This window comes from Schistocerca piceifrons, chromosome 2 (assembly GCF_021461385.2).
Source record: "Schistocerca piceifrons isolate TAMUIC-IGC-003096 chromosome 2, iqSchPice1.1, whole genome shotgun sequence".
Lineage (NCBI taxonomy): Eukaryota > Metazoa > Arthropoda > Insecta > Orthoptera > Acrididae > Schistocerca > Schistocerca piceifrons.
The window spans coordinates 241,188,370-241,208,495 of record NC_060139.1 but is presented as its reverse complement, the minus strand read 5'-3'; the positions used below and the strand labels follow the sequence as shown (position 1 = coordinate 241,208,495).

Genomic DNA, 20,126 nt, shown 5'->3' with positions numbered 1-20,126 from the left:
GGAGGGGGGGAGAGAGAGAGACAGGGGGAGGGGGGGAGAGAGAGAGACAGGGGGAGGGGGGGAGAGAGAGAGACAGGGGGAGGGGGGGAGAGAGAGAGACAGGGGGAGGGGGGGAGAGAGAGAGACAGGGGGAGGGGGGGAGAGAGAGAGACAGGGGGAGGGGGGGAGAGAGAGAGACAGGGGGAGGGGGGGGGGAGAGAGAGAGACAGGGGGAGGGGGGGGGAGAGAGAGAGACAGGGGGAGGGGGGGGGAGAGAGAGAGACAGGGGGAGGGGGGGGGAGAGAGAGAGACAGGGGGAGGGGGGGGGGAGAGAGAGAGACAGGGGGAGGGGGGGGAGAGAGAGAGACAGGGGGAGGGGGGGAGAGAGAGAGACAGGGGGAGGGGGGGAGAGAGAGAGACAGGGGGAGGGGGGGAGAGAGAGAGACAGGGGGAGGGGGGGAGAGAGAGAGACAGGGGGGAGGGGGGGAGAGAGAGAGACAGGGGGGAGGGGGGGAGAGAGAGAGACAGGGGGGAGGGGGGGAGAGAGAGAGACAGGGGGAGGGGGGGAGAGAGAGAGACAGGGGGGAGGGGGGGAGAGAGAGAGACAGGGGGAGGGGGGGAGAGAGAGAGACAGGGGGAGGGGGGGAGAGAGAGAGACAGGGGGAGGGGGGGAGAGAGAGAGACAGGGGGAGGGGGGGAGAGAGAGAGACAGGGGGGAGGGGAGGGGAGAGAGAGACAGGGGGGAGGGGGGGAGAGAGAGACAGGGGGGAGGGGGGGAGAGAGAGAGACAGGGGGGAGGGGGGGAGAGAGAGAGACAGGGGGGAGGGGGGGAGAGAGAGAGACAGGGGGGAGGGGGGGAGAGAGAAAGACAGGGGGAGGGGGGGAGAGAGAGAGAGACAGGGGGGAGGGGGGGAGAGAGAGAGACAGGGGGGAGGGGGGGAGAGAGAGAGACAGGGGGGAGGGGGGGAGAGACTGAGACAGGGGGGAGGGGGGGGGAGACTGAGACAGGGGGGAGGGGGGGGGAGAGAGAGACAGGGGGGAGGGGGGGAGAGAGAGACAGGGGGGAGGGGGGGGAGAGAGAGACAGGGGGGAGGGGGGGGAGAGAGAGAGACAGGGGGGAGGGGGGGGGAGACTGAGACAGGGGGGAGGGGGGGGGAGACTGAGACAGGGGGGAGGGGGGGGAGACTGAGACAGGGGGGAGGGGGGGGAGAGAGAGACAGGGGGGAGGGGGGGGAGAGAGAGACAGGGGGGAGGGGGGGGAGAGAGAGACAGGGGGGAGGGGGGGGAGAGAGAGACAGGGGGGAGGGGGGGGAGAGAGAGACAGGGGGAGGGGGGGGAGAGAGAGAGACAGGGGGGAGGGGGGGGAGAGAGAGAGACAGGGGGGAGGGGGGGGAGAGAGAGAGACAGGGGGGAGGGGGGGGAGAGAGAGAGACAGGGGGGAGGGGGGGAGAGAGAGAGACAGGGGGGAGGGGGGGAGAGAGAGAGACAGGGGGGAGGGGGGGGAGAGAGAGAGACAGGGGGGAGGGGGGGAGAGAGAGAGACAGGGGGGAGGGGGGGAGAGAGAGAGACAGGGGGGAGGGGGGGAGAGAGAGAGACAGGGGGGAGGGGGGGAGAGAGAGAGACAGGGGGGAGGGGGGGGAGAGAGAGAGACAGGGGGGAGGGGGGGGAGAGAGAGAGACAGGGGGGAGGGGGGGGAGAGAGAGAGACAGGGGGAGGGGGGGAGAGAGAGAGACAGGGGGAGGGGGGGAGAGAGAGAGACAGGGGGAGGGGGGGAGAGAGACAGGGGGAGGGGGGGAGAGAGACAGGGGGAGGGGGGGAGAGAGACAGGGGGAGGGGGGGAGAGAGACAGGGGGAGGGGGGAGGGGGGAGAGAGACAGGGGGAGGGGGGAGAGAGAGGGAGAGAGAGAGAGAGAGAGGTAGAGAGGGGGGGGAGAGGGAGAGAGAGAGAGAGAGAGAGAGAGAGAGAGAGAGAGAGAGAGAGAGAGAGAGAGAGAGAGAGAGAGAGAGAGAGAGAGAGAGAGGGGGGGGGGGGTTAGAGGAAGTAATCTCAATCCTTTTCTTCCCACACAAATTCAAAAACTGTAGATCATCATATTCTTCACATACCTTTCAAATCTTTCTCCCAGTGAGGATGACTTGTGCTCTTTCAGGGGCGCATACAAATCTTCTACTTCAAAGTCCCTCTTTAAGCCAGTTTTGAAAATTGGTAGAGTCCACCTAAATGAACACATTCACATGAGAATGAATTTACTTCAGACATTAAACTTTTAATTTTAAAAATAAAAATTAACTCTATACTGAAATGGAATGTCATGTGGCTAGGGCCTCCCATCAGGTTGACCGGTTGGCTGGTGCAAGTGTTTTGAGTTGACGCCACTTCGGCGACTTGCACATAGATGAGGATGAGATGATGATTAAGGCAGCAACACCCAGTCCCGGAGTGGAGAAAATCTGACCTAGCCAGGAATCAAACCAGGGCTCCTGAACATGGCATTCCATCACTCTGATGCCTCAGCTACTGAGGCAGACAACTATTCTCAAAGCATATTCAAAAAAATTTCTGGAGACAACAGACTGTAACAGTCTTTAACTGAATTATTCACACAACAGAGGTTTAGAAATGATCACTGTTTCATCATAATATGTCAATGTTATGTTTCAATATAAGAAATCACATTTTATACCATGTACTCCAAGTCTCATACAGCCTGTTTATTTTGCTCTTTGAATAATTCTTTTGCCCTAGCAAAACCTAAATAATAATTATAAAGGGGACTGCACATGCATTCCCAATGTTGTCAGGTGTCTGGACTACCATCAATATTCACCCTTCAATGAAACAGTCCTCCTCCCCTCCAAAATGGAGGATTTAGCAGATGCCTAAGGTGTTGGAGTCTGAATTTTGGCTGATCAAGAAATTTTCCATCCTGACTATCATGTTTGTCACTCTGGAAAAGCCACTCACACATCAGTTTCTTCACTCTAGCAAAGAAGAAAAAGTCACTACATGTCACATTAGGAGAAAGGTAGGATGAGGTAAAAATTTAGTCTAAACGAGCTGCGTGTGGAATGAGTTGCACCAATGTTGTGATGACAAAAAACCTCTGGCATCCAACTCCACAGATTGCTTTGCTCCATATCATGGTCATAGTGATGCACTTAACATTTGTCCCTTATGTTTAGATATGTAAAATCATCTGGACTGGCCCCGCAAGGCTGCAACATTTCCACTGCTGGTTCAGTGCAGCAGGCTTATTAAATAGGATTAAACAGTTGTGGAACCCAGTGGGCTGTGACATTTCTCATGTTAGAAATGTCATGCAGGATACTTAAAACTGATCCACGGCTGATTTTCTGTTTTTCTGCTATCAACTCAATTGTGATACATGTGCGTCTGGGCACCAGCATCTCACTTCTATTGCAGTTAGCAGGTCTTCCTGAAAGTGTGAGCTGCTACTATGTTCATCATTTGGACTTGTTTGACTGCACTGGAGGCATCTGCACCACGTAACTACTAGTGTGCAGATTATCATGCATTGTTGTTATACACTTCGACCGTTTCAGCAGTAACTGTTGCAGAGTTATTCTCTTCAAATGCAGGAAAAGTATTACCACACTGTACTGCATTTTACATTGTGAATCTTCTAGCAGAATGCCACAGTAATATGGTGCTGAAATTTTAGTATGTGTCAAGGCTGCAGACAAGTACTTTGACATGAAAAAATATTTAATTACATAATTCTGTTCTGTTGTAATAATTAAAATTTAATGGTTATTCCTTGAAGGTGGTAATCTTCACTGTTACAAAATTTCACAGAAGCTTTATGAAATTTGAACCATCTCATTCCCAAGTTCACCTCTTATGTTACCATACTTGAGCTAATATGTCATCCAGTGAAGCACTGACTCACCATCTGCTTACCAATGTGCATTCTCTTTTTTTGTAGTTCTGTCTCCATCCTGTTTTCATGTTTCATGTTCACTGTAAGTCACCTTGGGATCATCCATAGGCGAAATCTGTTATCTTGGTTGAGTCAGTAGGGACTAAGGGAGTAAACACAAATTTCACCAGTCCATTGGTCACAAGTTCGTTCATCTGCAGGTAGTGACATGTACCAGGAATGTGATCGGATGAGGAAAGTACGTGGGGGTAGCAAATGGCAAGCACTGAAGGCATTAATGATGCCAGACCTGAGAGACGATTTATGGATAAAGTGAAAGTAAATGGATTTGATCGGTACACAGGGTAGAGCAGATGATTTGTGTCCAAGGGCTCGGTCATGGTGAGAGAAACCCCACCCCCATCAGACCGCCCACCAACACGAAAGTGATGATAGCTACAGAGTACAGAATGCCTTGAGATCCAGAACACTGAAATGGAAAACCTAAACACGTAAGCTACATCAGTTGAACCATCAATAATAAAATTTAGAGAATGAGGTAAGGCAGCAGTTAGGTGATCCTGGCCTCTGCATATGATGGGAGGCATCTCTCCCACTCCACCCCTCGAAGCTTTTAGTCAAGGCATTAACGAGCACTTACAGTTCAACAACCACTACAGCCTCTTAAATGGAAAACAGAGTGGTGAGAAGAGACAGAATCTACAACAAAGCAATTAAGGCTGTCAAAGCATATGGGGGGCTGAGTAAGTGCTTCTCTAGCCAAACAGTTGGCCAGTACATTCCCCGAGACACCCACAACTTGGGACCCAGAGAAAGAAAACCAAATGGTCTAATGGACTAAGTTCAGTGAGATGGTCATGAACAGGAGAGACCATAGTGTGACATAACAGCAGTCAGTGGCCTGGAGACAAAGTCACAACATATTAAAACACAGTCAAGGGAGACATGTTTAATAAAATGGACAGTGCTGGTAACAACTATCAGCTCTGCTGTAAAAAGATTACATTTTCCCAGTAATAAGTAGTGCTCCTGACCAGCAGGAGACATGAGTACACCATCCTGTTCAGGGTTTTGGAGTTATCAGTGTAAAAAATAGTGACACCCTGAAACTCCCTAAGAACTGAAAGGAACTAACACCAAAAAGCCAAGGGGGTGAAAGATTTTGGGAAACAAATAGACTGGTCCTGATATGTGGCCTGTGTGCCAATGAAGGCACAATGTGTGGGAAAACACAATGAGTACATTCTAAGTAGGAGATACTGAAGCCTAGGCAGATAGCTGCGAGGCACATTCCAAAGGGTAATCCCACTGAAAGGTGGATGTCGGGGGCCATGCCCAGCATATGCAAAAATAATTGGGTTTGTTGCAAGCTAGTGAAATTTTTGAATGGCAGTTACATAGGAGAAAAATAATTCATAGCATTTGGATTGAAGAGAGAAGATCCCCCAAATCAGCAAGACGACTGTCTATGGGATTAGCACAGAGCAACAGCCGGCAGCCAAGTCAGCATTTTGCAAAAGAAAAGTCCCAAAAATCTGGACTGTGCAACAACATCTAAGCACAGGGTACCTCTGTAAAGATCTGGATCAGGATAGACTGCAGTACAGCAAGAGAAATGCGTGAACCATGTTTTTGCGGCTGATAACTGCGAACCATAAAAAAAGGTTCCAATTAGAGGCTCACCAGATGGTGGGTTTGAGATCAGTTGAGGCTACAGAGTGGGAGCTGTACCAAATGCGCAGTTGACAGAGTGGGGGGTGGGGGGTGTGACTAGTCACCTGATAGACATCAGCAGCCCATTATGGCACTGAGGAAGAGACTGACACTGAGCACAGGGCCCTAAGGGATACTGTTCTCTTTGAGCCATGGGGAGCTGAGTCTAGGACTACCTGTAATCCAGAACAAGCAGTGTGATAAAAACTGACAAAAATCAGAAAGTAGTCTAGTCCCAGTCACAGCGGTTAATTAAAATGCCTTGCCACAAGGTGGTGTCATGCCTTGTATAAGTTAAAAGAACTGTAATGAGTTTTTGGCATTTGGTGAAAGCCTGTCCAGCTGACATTTCCAACCTAACTGTATGTTTAGTTGTGGATCGTCCCTCCCAAAAACCATGCTGATATGGGGACAAAAGTCCCCAAAGATTTGACAACACAGCATAATCAGTTGACAACCAACCTTTCAAGCAGTTTGTAGAGCACATAGCAGAGGCTAATTGGCCTGTAACTTGTCAATGAATGTTGGTTGGTTGTTTGAGGTTAAAGGGACCAAACAGCAAGGTCATCAGTCCCTTGTTTCAAATAGACTCCATTCTGCTAACAGGACATCTCAGTATAGTCAGAAAAATAAAACGGAAAAAGGGGAAACGTAAAAGGGCAGTCACGTTGTCATTAGAAAAAACAAATGAGGGAAGTTGGCAAGAGAACGAACCCAACACTATGCTGAAGCAGCATAGGCAAGACCACCTGTGACTTAAAAGGTACAACTGCTATAATGCAGAAAGTACGTATGGGAATAGAAAAACTAACCAAGCCTTAAAAAGAAGGGGTAAAAACAGAGTAAAAGGGAAAGAAAAGAGGATTCCGGTCAGGGAGGTGAATCGGGAATCTCTGAACACTGCCTACAGTGGGAGACACCCAAACACACACCGCCCTGCCCCAACACCAGAGGGAGATTAAAAAACTTTAAAACTGAGAATAAAAACCACTCTCCCGGAGGAAACCTAGAACCAGAGAGACCATCCGGGAATCGTCAGCCAACATCAAAGGTAAAGTGTGGGGGAGTCTGTACTTAGCACGCAGAGCCAAAAGAAGGGGGCATTCAACCAAAATGTGGGCCACTGACTGGAAGGCTCCACAACCACATAGCGGGGGTGGCTCATCACGCAAAAGGAAACCATGGGTCAGCCTGGTATGGCCAATGCGGAGACGACACAGTGTGGTCGAGTCCTTGCGGGAGAGGCTAAAGGAAGAACGCCATGGGCCTGGATTCACCATAATGGCACGAAGTTTATTAGACAGTGGAGTAGCCTCCCAAGAATTGGCCCATGACTGTGCAAAGTGGGATTTGATGTGAAGCCGTAAATCCGCTGCAGGAGGGGTTACAGAAAACGGGGGGTAAGTAACTGCTCCCCCAGCCAAACGATCAGCGAGCTCATTACCCGGGATACCCACATGGCCCGGGACCCATAGGAAGTCAATGGAACAAGCAGCACGGTGAAGATCAGCGAGATGGTCATGGATGGCAGAGACCAAGGGATGGCGCGAAAAACACCGGTCAATAGCAAGAAGGCCACTCATCGAGTCCGTACATAACAAAACGCGGTTGTGTTGGGATTGTTTAATAAAGGTAAGGGCCCGGGAAATTGCCATCAATTCCGCAGTAAACACCCCACATGAGGGTGGCAGTAGATGATTTTCCGTTCCAACAAAGGACGTGAAGGCATACCCAACATGATCAGCAGATTTAGAGCCATCAGTGTAAAAAACAACAGCATCCCGAAACTCCCATAAAAGTTGGCGGAAAAAGGAACGGAACACCACCGGGGGGATGGAATCTTTCGGACCGCGGCGGAGATCCATCCGAATTCGAGGCCGAGGAACTAACCAAGGAGGGGTGGAGGGGAGGGAGCGAGGTTAAGAGACGCAAGGCGCAGCCCAACCGGTAAACCCGCCCAAGGGCGGGAGTCAGGCGGGCGACGTCCATGGTCTGGGAATAGGATAGAATAGGAAGGATGAGCGGGAGAAGAACGGATAGTAAGGGCATAAGACACCAGAAGCTGGGACCGCCGAACAGAAAGGGGGGGGATCCCAGCTTCAACCAGGAGACTATCAACAGGGCTAGTAGGGAAGGCACCGGTGGCCAAACGGACACCACGATGGTGGACTGGATCCAGCACGTGCAGCGTGGAAGGAGCAGCTGAACCATAAACTTGACAACCATAGTCCAAACGTGACAGAACTAGAGCACGATAAAGACGGAGGAGGAGGGAACGGTCCGCACCCCAGGAGGAGTGGGCAAGGAAGCGAAGGACATTGAGTTTACGGAAACAACCTACCTTCAGGAGTCTGATATGGGGCAGCCAAGTGAGCTTGTTGTCGAAAAGAAGACCTAGGAAACGAAACTGTGGAACCACAGGCAATCTTTGTGCAGCGAGATAGAGCTCTGGATCAGGGTGGACCGTAGTACGGCGACAGAAGTGGACCACCCGCGATTTTAAAGGAGAGAATTGAAACCCGTGTGAGAGGGTCCATGCAGAGGCACGCCGTATAGCCACCTGGAGCTGCCGTTCTGCAGATGGCATCGAGGAGGAACTAACCCAAATGCAGAAATCATCCACATACAGAGCAGGGGCGACCAAGGGACCGACAGAGGCCACAAGTCCATCGATAGCAATGAGGAAAAGAAGGACACTCAAGACAGAACCCTGTGGGATGCCCGTCTCCTGGGTCCGTGGAGAACTAAAAGCAGTACCAACTCGAACTCTGAATGACCGATGGATCAGGAACTGGCGGATAAAAATCGGGAGTGGGCCCCGAAGACCCCACTGATGAAGGGTTAGTAAGATGTGATGGCGCCAGGCCGTGTCATAGGCCTTGCGAAGGTCAAAAAACACTGCAACCAAATGGCGGCGCTGGGAAAAAGCCTGCCGAACTGCGGATTCCAAGCGAAGCAAATGATCGATTGGAGATCGTCCCTCTCGAAAGCCACACTGGTAAGGGGACAATAGATCCCGAGATTCGAGGACCCAAGTGAGCCGACGGGCTACCAGCCGTTCAAGTAACTTACAACCAACATTGGTCAAACTAATTGGCCGATAGCTGTCAACAGATAGGGGGTTCTGACCAGGCTTAAGGACAGGAACCACAATGCTATCCCTCCACTGAGAAGGGAAGTCACCCTGGAGCCAGATACGGTTAAACACCCGAAGAAGATGGTGCCATTGTGGAGCACTGAGATGTTGAAGCAGCTGGTTATGAATGGAATCTGGGCCAGGGGCCGTATCAGGAGAAGATAGAGCGGAAAGAAATTCCCATTCAGTGAAAGGTTCGTTGTAAGATTCTGACTCACAAGTGGTGAAACATAAGGTGACAGCTTCAGCCCGCTGTTTTTGATGAAGGAAAGCAGCTGGATAGGAGGCCGACGCTGATGCCACTGCAAAATGGGTCGCAAGATGTTCTGCGAGAACTAATGGGTCCGTACAAATGCCATCTGGGAGGTGAAGGCCTGGGAGGGTGGACTGCCGATGGCAACCTTGGAGAGAGCGAAGTGTAGCCCATACCCGTGACAGAGGGACAGTGGAACCAAGGGAAGAAACGAATCGTTCCCAACATATCCGCTTGCTCTGTTTGATTAAATAACGGGCTTTAGCGCGAAGGCGCTTAAAGGTAGAAAGGCTGGCTACAGATGGGTGCCTCTTAAAGTGTTGCAAAGCTCGACGGCGATCACGGATGGCAATAGCAAAGGCCGTACTCCACCACGGGACTTGCCGACGACGAAATTGTCCAGATGAGCGCGGGACAGCAAGGTTAGCAGCGCGAACAATCGCGTCAGACACGTCACGTAGGACGTCATCAATACAACCCGACAAAGAGGGAGAAAACTCGACCTGTGCAGTATATAGAGGCCAATCGGCGCGGTGGAAAGACCAACGAGGTAACCTGTCCATCAGGGAGCGGGAAGGGAGCGTGATAATCAACGGGAAATGGTCACTATCACAAAGGTCGTGGTGTGGCGACCAGTGTAATGAAGGGAGGAGAGAGGGAGAAGAAAGAGAAAGATCAATGGCAGAAAAGGTACCATGACCAGCACTGAAATGAGTAGGGGAGCCATCATTAAGAAGGCACAGGTCGTGGTCTGCAATAAATTGGTCTATAAGAAGACCTCGTCTAGATGGAAAGGCACTGCCCCACAAAGGATGATGAGCATTAAAATCCCCAAGGAGGAGGAAGGGAGGAGGAAGTTGCTGAAGAAGGGTGGTTAAGGCAGCAGGTGTAAGAGTCCTGTCAGGAGGGAGATAAAGATTGCATACTGTGACTGCAGAGTCTAAGTGGACCCTAACAGCAACCGCTTCCAAAGTAGTTTGGAGAGGAATCCACGTGCTAGCAATGTCTGTACGGACCAACGTACAAACGCCACCAGAAGCCCGCAAGGGTCCGACCCGATTTCGACAGAAAACACGGAACCCACGGAGGGTCGGTGAGTGAGCATCAGTAAAATGAGATTCCTGGAGAACCACACAAGCTGCTGAGTAGGACGAAAGAAGGGATTTCAATTCCGGAAGGTGACGATAGTAGCCATTACAATTCCATTGGAGAACCACAGAACGATGGTTTAAATGAGGGCTGAACACGCTAAATCCAGTCATACCGCCGGGTCCCCACCCGTCACCGACAAGGAGGGGGCGACATCCATAAACGACAGGTCAGAATCCGGTTGTGAAGCCGGGGAAGGGACCTCCGGTGACACCAGAGGCTCTTTGTCCCGGGACTTATGTTTCTTCTTCTTTTCAGGCTGAGATCGAGGAGGGCTGTGTGGCATAATGGAGCCAGCTGCAGCAAGATCAGGAACAGAAAGAGACCGGGCGACCTGGGGGCCGATAGACCGCGGCTCTCGCGGTCGCCGCGCTGCAGCAGACCTTTGACCTGGAAGGTGCCGGGAAGGGGCATCCCGGGAGAGGCGCCCTTGACCGGCAGACGCCGAAGGAGTGGGACACTTCTCCGGCTGGGGAGGGGGAGCGGCGCCCAGAGGAGAAGGTGTGGGAGCCGCAGGGGAGGGGGGAAGGAGAGGGGTCCGGGATGGGGGTAAGGAACGGGGAGGAAGGGATGAAGATGTAACCAAGGCGTAACTAGATGTCATGGACACAGGGTGCAATCGTGCATATTTCTTACGGGCCTCTGTGTAGCTTAAACGATCAAGAGACTTATACTCCTGTATCTTTTTTTCTTTCTTATAGACTGGGCAATCTGCTGAACGTGGAGAATGACTACCATGACAATTTACACATACAGGAGGGGGAACACAGGGACTCCCCTCATGGAGTGGACGTCCACAGTCACCACAGAGAGGGTCCTGGGTACAGCGAGAAGACATGTGGCCAAAACGCAAGCACTTAAAACACCGCATAAGAGGTGGGATGTACGGCTTCACATCACAGCGATAGACCATAATCTTAACTTTCTCAGGAAGGGCATCCCCTTCAAAGGCCAGGATAAAGGCACCAGTATCAATACGATTATCTTTAGGACCCTTCTGAACACGCCGAACAAAGTGAACACCCCGCCGTCCGAGATTGTCCCGAAGTTCCTCATCAGTTTGAAGGATGAGGTCTCTGTGAAAAATCACACCTTGTACCATATTTAGAGACTGGTGAGGGGTAATGGACACGGGAATTGTGCCAAGATGGGTACAGGCACGAAGGGCCACAGATTGGGCAGCTGAAGCAGTTTTTATCAGTAACGAACCCGACCGCATCTTGCTCAGGGAGTCCACTTCGCCGAACTTGTCTTCAATGTGTTCCACAAAGAATAAAGGTTTGACACTGGTGAAAGTATCTCCATCAGTCCTGGTGCAAACTAGATAACGGGGGAAAGGTTTTGCCCCTAGACGACGGGCCTGACCCTCCTCCCAGGGGGTAGCCACGGAAGGGAAGGCCGAAGGGGCAAGAGAAGCAGCACTTGAGGAATCAGTACCACGCAGAGAGACGGCCGCAGAAGAGCGGCCAGAGTTTTGGACCCGTATGCGTTTCATCTGCATAGCGTCCGCCCTGATACCACCCACTCCGATCAGGGGCTCTCCTCACGGGCGCCACCCAGCCACAGCAAGGGCCGTCTGGCACGGCGGCCATTGCCGGGAGTTCCGATGCTCCAGGATGACGAGCAACCACTCCAAGGCATGCATGAGGAGGTCACAGCTCAGGTATCAGAAGTGTGATCCCTGTGTGTTCAGGGGGCTCAACCAAAAGGGTACATAGCGACCCCACCACACGGGCTGGCTACCGTGCTGGCTATGCACCCTAGCATCAGACAACGACGTAAAAGAAAAGGTGGAATGTACTAGTAGGGCACACGTCGGAGACACTAGGTAAGGTGCTCTTCCCCAAATGGCTCACACTACGGAAGAGAAATTTTGGAATGGAGGTCAAACCCCAGAGGGGGACCAAGGAATGCCAAAAGGAGGAGATGAGTACGCAACAAAGCCGGAGTGTAAAACCAACAGAACCAGGAGGATAGCGGGGGCCAACATAAGCAAGGACACCAATAGAGGGAGAGGAGAGGGCGAGGGGAAAGGGGTATGGAGGGGAAAGGAGGGGAAAGGAGGGGAAGGGAAAGGAAATGCAGCCCGGGAGAGAAAGAAGGTTGCAATGGCTCGGGGCCCCGTGCTCGCCACGCACGTATCCACGAAAGAGTTGTGGACCCCCTTGGGGGGTCAATGAATGTTGGTTTTTTGTGTGGCTGAAGAATAGGGGTGGTGATACTATTGCGAAAGGAAGGCACCATCATGCCAAATACTATTTAAAACCCTGAGGATATACACCCATTGGGTAAAATTCAGATGACTGGTCATCTAACGATTTAATCAGAGCCTGGGGCAATAACATGAGACTAAGCAAGAGCCTGAAACAGTTCTGAAACTGAAAGATTCATTACATATTTCATCTTGGTTAGGTGTGATGGGGATGTCTTCCATTTATCACTCGCACAACTAAGAAGCAACTGTATACGAAATGGAAATTAAGTCCCATGCTTCTCTGCAGAGCGTAGGGGAACGATGCGGGAGACCCACACCCCCTTACTAGGCAAGGTCCTAATGGAGGTGGTTTGCCGTTGCCTTCCTCCGACCGTAATGGGGATGAATGATGATGATGATGATGATGATGATGATGAAGACGACAAAACAACATCCAGTCATCTCGAGGCAAGAAAAATCCCTGACCCCGCCGAGAATCGAACCCGGGACCCCATGCTCGGGAAGCGAGAACGCTACCACAAGGGGCGGACAACTGTGTTGGAAGAGGATGCAAATACACTGCAAAGTGGGTCACAAGGTGTTCAACAAGAGCCAACCCTTCAACACAAATGCCACCTGCAGGGAGAGACCTGGTACAGTTGTGGATCTTTGGAGCTTGAGTCACCTGGGATGAAGAGGTGTATTCCCAGAGGAGACGTTGCCCTCCCTGCATTCCTTCTTACTGCATCAAATTACATGGTGAGACTTTAACTCTCTCACTTTTAAGTGATTTGATGCAGTCTGTGAAGGATGTTGCTTGAAATGCTGCAGGGCTCTTAGACGCTCCTTAACAGCAATGACAATGTCTCTGGTCCACCATTGCACTATATTCATCAATGGAGGGGGACCTGCAGAAACGGGAACAGCAGTTCTAGCAGTGCTGGTGATCATATCTGACTTTTTTTGCATAACCTGGTTGATGCAATCGGAGAAAGTGTGTGAAGTTAACAGCAAAGGCACACACTTGCCAGTTGGCTCTCCGAAGCACCCAACACTGTAATCGGTCCGTCGGGCAATGACAAAGAAGTGACAAGACCCGCAGAAACTTGTCACTGTCACAACGATTTTGTCATGTAGTGATCAATGAAGCAAAGTCACGAGAGGCACTAAAGTGAGTAGGAGTACCATCGTTGAGGAAAGGCAGATCACGGCCAGTAAGAAGTCAGTCAATTGGAAGGTCCATACTAGATGAACTGGTACTCTGCCACAGGGCATTGTGCACACTGTAGTCTCCAAATACGAGGAAAGGAGAAGGGGAGGGGAAGGTATTGAGGATTAAGGTGGTCAACACAGTGGAAGTGAGTGGCTACCTGAAGGTAAACTTTACAAATGGTGATCACTGGTCGTTTGCACTCACACCACTATTGTTTCCAACAGTGAACTAATGGGAATCTATTCAGGTGACATTTGTGCAAATCAATATACAAACCCCTCAAAACGTCGTCCTGGGGCCAGAACAGTACAGACAATGCAAAATAACCAAAGAGCATTGGGGAATGGTCATCAGTGAAGCACCTTTCTTGTCGAGCAATGCCAATTGCAAAAGAGAAGGAAATGAGGTATGATCCGACAGGTGGCAGTAACATTCATTATATTTTCATTTAACGATCATGCTTGGGTCCCTAAGTTAGGTGGGAAGGCACCAAGAGGGCCAGCCACACCTTGTGATCACTGCCTGTCACCAGTGGGTATACAACCAGATGAATGAACATCTTTTCAGAACCCAACTGCATAGCCGCCGCCTCCTCCTCCTCCTCCTCCTCCTCCTCCTCCTCCTCCTCCTGTGGCCGAGATTCTTGTGAGGGCATATCTGCAGTGGGTGTGGGATAAAAGAAGAGCAGGCAGCTTTTGGACCCACAGGCCACAGCTCCTTGAGCCACTGACTTGCATTGGACCTCTGGGTTTCCAGGAAAGGAAGTGGATCCTTAAGATGGTGCTGTAGGAATCACAAGTGACAGGGCAGTGGAAGATCTGGTTTAGATAAACTGAGGTGGAAGAGGGTGGAGGTTTGGAGGAGTGGCTGTGACTTTCACACAACTGATCATGTCAACAGGATGTACGTGTTTATACTTTTTTAGCACCTTCCCCGATTCGAATTCTTGTTATCTTCTTTTCTTTGCAAATTCTTGTGTCTACTTTTCTTTCTTAATGACTAAGAAAACTAATAAGTATGGAGGACGGTGTTACAGTTGATACACAAGGACAGTTGTTTGCAAGCACTATTTTCACGGAGTGATTGTCTGCAGTTTCCAAACTTTGGTAATAGTCTTCCTGCCACACGGCAGACTCAAAGCGCAAGCACTGGATACACTTCATTGTTGGGGATACGAGATTTCTTATCGCACCTGCATATTACCACGACTTTCTCTGGGAGGAAACTGCCTCCCAAGTTTATAATGGAAGCACCTTAATCTGCTTAATTATCTGTATTACACGCCGTTCAAAATGTACCAATCGCCGTTCAAGACTAGCCCATAGGTCCTTGTCTGTCTGGAGTGTAAGATCTCTGTGCAAGACGACTCTGAACCATTTTCCAATTTTAAGTGAGGGCGGCGACGGCAACAGTCACTGTATAGCAATATGCCACATCCCTGCCTACGAGTTATATATTGCTGTTACGCTTTAAATGGTCACCAAGTGTAAGAACAATGGGCTGAGAAGCCGTATCGTGCTGGAACTAACAGACACAGCAGGCATTCACCTACAAGGCTTTGAGCCAAGAAGCGTTTGTTTCATTATTTAGATTCACTGTTCGAATGTTAATATACGTCTCCAATCATGCTGCTGACATTACCTGTACTGGTAACTTGTTAATTTCAATATGGCTAAATTCATATACATAAACTAGTTGCAAATTTCACTTGCTATTGTTAATCATTGGTGGGCAAGATTATTAAACCAGTCACAAGCCTGCTCTGAGTGAGCAAGTGTCAACCTGTTGAGACAGCTCATTAGGAGTTAATGATCAGTCTCTGAAGAGACATCATGTGAATCCAGGTATGAAGTGCGATTTCGTATGAAAACAGGAACAATATGTCGGAAATTGCCTCAGATGACAAGAGTTTCTCAGCTTCTTGTTACTTTGTAAAGGAGTCCTTAGATGCACGTGTAACAGTGTAAAGGAAATTCTTAGATGCTGGGAGACAAAATTCTTAAGAGATGCTTCTGCTGACTCCATGTAAATCAACACATCGTTCTGTCACTATATAAGCTCCATTTAATACAATATATTCCTTTTAAGTGTGATGTGTAATTTTATTTGCATGGTGTAAACTCAATCTCTTTTTACAAATACCTCAAAAATTTATCTACCTATACTTTTATGTAAATAGCAAATACATTATAACACATCCATGTACATCCTGACATATCCAAGATCACTACCAAAAATGATCCAAGGACGGAAAACAAAATTAAGTGCGCCATAATATGCCGATCTTAAGATCATGGGACAGTACGATAGGGATGGGGAAAACCGACCAGTTAAAACCAATACCGGAACTGAGTAACCGGCATTTATCGGCTTTAATTTGGTTTATGTTGTAAGTATTTATTTTTATTAACAACAAAGAACAAAACCGAAATATCAATTAGAAATAGCAGTAGTACTAATTTTTTTCCATTTGTAAATAAACCTTTTTACATGGCAGTAATTTTTATTCATATAATTTGCATTCATTTTAAATATTACATTACAGAAAATGGCAAAACGAACAATGCTAATTAACAACAATGTCAACAGAAACGAGCAACTAACACGTGGCCCAAGGATTGCTATAGGATTGCCGAGATGATCTCCTGTTGCCGTGTGTCGTGGTTCAGAAATCCACCATGTGTTGCACCTAGCTTAACTTTTTTGTTTAAGTGCTATACCCACTATGTGTGCAATATGCGTGTTACAATTTCCGTCTTTTGGGGAAACGGGCAACAGACGCTTTTCATTCCTTGCGTGAGAAAATAGTTTTAACAACTGCAGCCCCCTCTTACAAATATTACAACTGGTATGTCACCTAGTCATTCACACATCTGAAGAGTTTGAATTGTGCAGCAGAGGCGGCTTTAATCAGTAGACACCCACTGTACATTTTCCGCATTGACTCATATCATACATTGCATAAATCTTCTCTCTCCCAATCATCTGGCTAGTCCCTCTTTCCACAGGGGTTGCAGGAGCTGAGAGAAAAGGAGCACTGGAAGTGTCAGCATTGAAATATCTAGACCTATCTAATGAGACTGCTAGATCAAGACTGCCGCTTTTTAGTGTCGTCTGTTCTATGTGCGAAACGTCCACCCTGATGCCAGCCACTCCAATCAAGGGCTCCCCCACTGGATCCACTCATCGTAGTGAAGGTAATCTGGCAGAACAGTCACTTGGTGTTCCGATGCCCTAAGAAGATGGGCTTAGATGCCCTTGGCATGCGTGAGGAGCCAGTAGCGCAGCCAGGGGCAATTTGTCAGGGGGCTCTAGTGAATATTTTTTTTTTTTGGGTAGGGTTTAAGGGCGCTCAACTGCTGAGGTCATTAGCGCCCAGTCACTGGTGTTAGAGCACATGGAATCTGCTAAAACTCAAGGGGATGGGGTGACATCAGAAGGACCTGACAAAGATGCAGATAAAATAAGTAAAAAGGTTAAATGTCGTTGGACAAGCCAGTTAAAGTTATAAAACGCAGAATACGAGCAGCGGCTCGAGCGTCATCAGCTAAAACATCCGGTAAAGTAGATGGCAGGGACAGGAGAACACGAAATTGACTAAAACGGGGACACGACAATAAAACATGGCGCACTGTTAATGCCTGACCACAAGGGCACTGCGGGGCTGGGTCACCGGAGAGCAGGTAGCGGTGGCTAAACCGGCAATGCCCAATCCGCAACCTGGTCAGAAGGACCTCCTCGCGCCGAGATGGTCGGGAGGATGTTGTCCAAGCAGTTGGGAGCGGTTTTACTGCCCGGAGCTTGTTTCCTTGGAGGGATGACCAAGCATCCCACCACAACGACACAAGCCTCTTACATACATCCCCACGAACGTCAGATGACGGGACACAATGGGAGGCTGGCCGAGGCAGGAGGACTGCAGCCTTGGCTGCAGCATCCGCAGCCTCATTCCCAGGCACTCCTACATGTCCGGGAACCCACAGAAAGCTGACAGAACCACCATTATCAGCGAAAGAATGGAGGGACTGCTGTATCCGTTGAATCAAGGGATGGACCGGATTGGGAGCTCCAAGGCTCTGAAGAGCACTGAGCGAGTCAGAGCAGAGTACATACGATGAATGGCGGTGGTGGCGGGCATACTGAACGGCCTGATGGAGAGTAAAAAGCTCGGCCGTAAAGCTGGAACATTGGTCGAGGAGCCGGTATTTAAAGGTGGCGGCCCCGACGACAAAGGCACAGCCGACACCGTCGTCAGTTTTGGAGCCATCGGTGTAAATAAAGGTGTGACCGGCAAGTCGAGCACGAAGTTCGACAAACCGTGAGCAATACACTGCAGCCGGAGTACCCTCCTTCGGGAGTGAACTGAGGTCGAGATAAATAGGAACCGGAGCCTGGAGCCAAGGTGGTGTCGGGCTCTCACCCTCTCTGAAGGTGGTAGGGAGGGCAAAATCCAATTGTCGAAGCAGGCGACGGAAGCGGACTCCGGGGGGCAGCAGGGCAGACACATACAACCCGTACTGACGGTCGAGAGAATCGGCGAAGAAGGACTCTTAAGAGGGGTGGTCGGGCATAGACAACAGCCGGGAGGCATACCGACACAGCAGTACGTCGCGCCGGTAGGTCAATGGTAACTCGGCAGCTTCAGCATAAAGACTCTTGACAGGACTAGTGTAGAAGGCTCCGGTCGCAAGACGTATCCCCCGATGGTGGATGGAGTTGAGCCGGCGTAAGAGGGATGGCCGAGCGGACGAGTAGACAAAGCTCCCATAATCCAGCTTCGATCGGACTATGGACCGATACAAGCGAAGCAGGACAGTGCGATCCGCTCCCCAAGATGAACCGCTAAGAACTCTGAAGACATTAAGGGAACGTGTACAACGGGCCGCCAAATAAGAGACATGTGGAGACCAACACAGTTTCCTGTCCAACGTGAGCCCTAGAAACTTAGTTGTGTCCACGAATGGGAGAACAACGGGACCGACATGTAAGGATGGTGGAAGGAACGCTTTATATCGCCAAAAGTTGATACAAACCGTCTTCTCTTCATAGAACCGGAAGCCATTTGCCACGCTCCAAGAGTAGAGGCGGTCTAGGCAACGCTGAAGGCAGCGCTCCAGGAGGCATGTTCTCTGGGCACTGCAGTAGATCGCGAAGTCATCGACAAAAAGAGAGCCTGAGACATTAGGTGGAATGCAATCCATAATTGGATTGATCGCGATGGCAAAAAGGGCTACACTCAAGACGGAGCCCTGAGGCACTCCGTTCTCCTGGAGCTCTAGTGAAAGAACACATAACGGCCCTACCACGTAAGACTACTGCGTTAGCTTTTAAACATGTATTCCACGGGTACTTGCACAAATATATAACACTGAATGCAATAGGTGCTGCATAAGGCGTTGTTCTCCATATTTTTGAGAATAAACATCGAATCCAGAAGGGCTGATGTAAAGTAAAGGAAGAACCACGTGAAGAAAAGAAAGCCGAACCTAGGGAAGAGGAGGGTGAACATCAAAGGCTGTCATGAGAAAGTAAGGGAAGAAAGTACAGCCGGAAATTAAAGGTTACATAACAAAAAAGGAAGCAATAGGTTGAGGTCCCGTGCTCGCCACGCACGTACTCACAAAAGAGTCGTGAGCCCCTTTAGAGGCTTTATATACTGACAAAAATATCGGAACACTAAAAATAATGGATAGCAATCAAATTCCTGGAATACATTGTTATAGGTAACATATTTAACATTACAAGATCCGAGGTTATGTAAACGCAATTTAAGCCACTGCAAATGAGAAATGCTGATACATTAATAACCAGTATAACTGCCAGAACGTTGAATGCAAGCATGCAAACGTGCATGCATTATGTTGTACAGGTGCCGAATGTCAGTTTGTGGGATGCAGTTCCATGCCTGTTCCACTTGGCCAGTTAATACAGCGACGGTTACTGCTGTTGTGGTTGACAGTAGAGTTGCTGTCGGATGATGTCCATATGTGCTCAACCGGAGACAAATCTGGTGCTCGAGCAAGCCAAGGAGACATCTCAACACACTGTATAGCATGTTGGGTTACAACAGCGGTATGTGGACGAACGTTATCCTGTTTGAAGGCACCCCTGGGATGCTGTTCACTAATGGCAGCAAAACAGTCGAATCAGCTGTTTGACACACAAATTTTCAGTCAGTGTGCATGGGGTAACCACGAGAGTGTGCCTGCTACGAAATTGCACCCCAGACCATAGTTACAGGTGTAGGTCCAGTGTGTGTAGCACTGAGACAGGTTGGCTGAGAGCCTCAACTGGCCTTGTAGCCAACACAAAGCTATCACTGGCACCGAGGAAGAACCAAAAGGCACAACAGACGTCCACGGTTCCCTTCAAAGAGCTCTCGCTTGACGTCACTTAAGTCACAAATCTCTAAATGTTCATTTCGTAGATGGTTCTTTTCAGTACAGAATGTCAAATCTGACACCTTTCACCCACCTAATTTTCTAACAAAATCATTGGCCCAATAAAAAGTCTGGAAATTAGACGGCTGAAAAGTGTCTGATTTGACATTTTAAGTCGCAAATGGTGGTGGTTTCAGGTCAACAGAA

At 49.7% G+C, this 20,126-nt stretch overlaps 1 protein-coding gene across 1 annotated transcript in view; it reads right to left on the bottom strand.

The window, feature by feature from the left end:
- LOC124775010 (probable multidrug resistance-associated protein lethal(2)03659) overlaps positions 1 to 20,126 on the bottom strand; it is a 289,731-nt gene that overhangs the window by 101,637 nt on the left and 167,968 nt on the right. Inside the window, exon 3 of the mRNA XM_047249766.1 lies at positions 2,086 to 2,196. Coding sequence (XP_047105722.1) covers positions 2,086 to 2,196 — 111 coding nt within the window. The remainder of the gene's footprint in view (positions 1 to 2,085; positions 2,197 to 20,126) is intronic.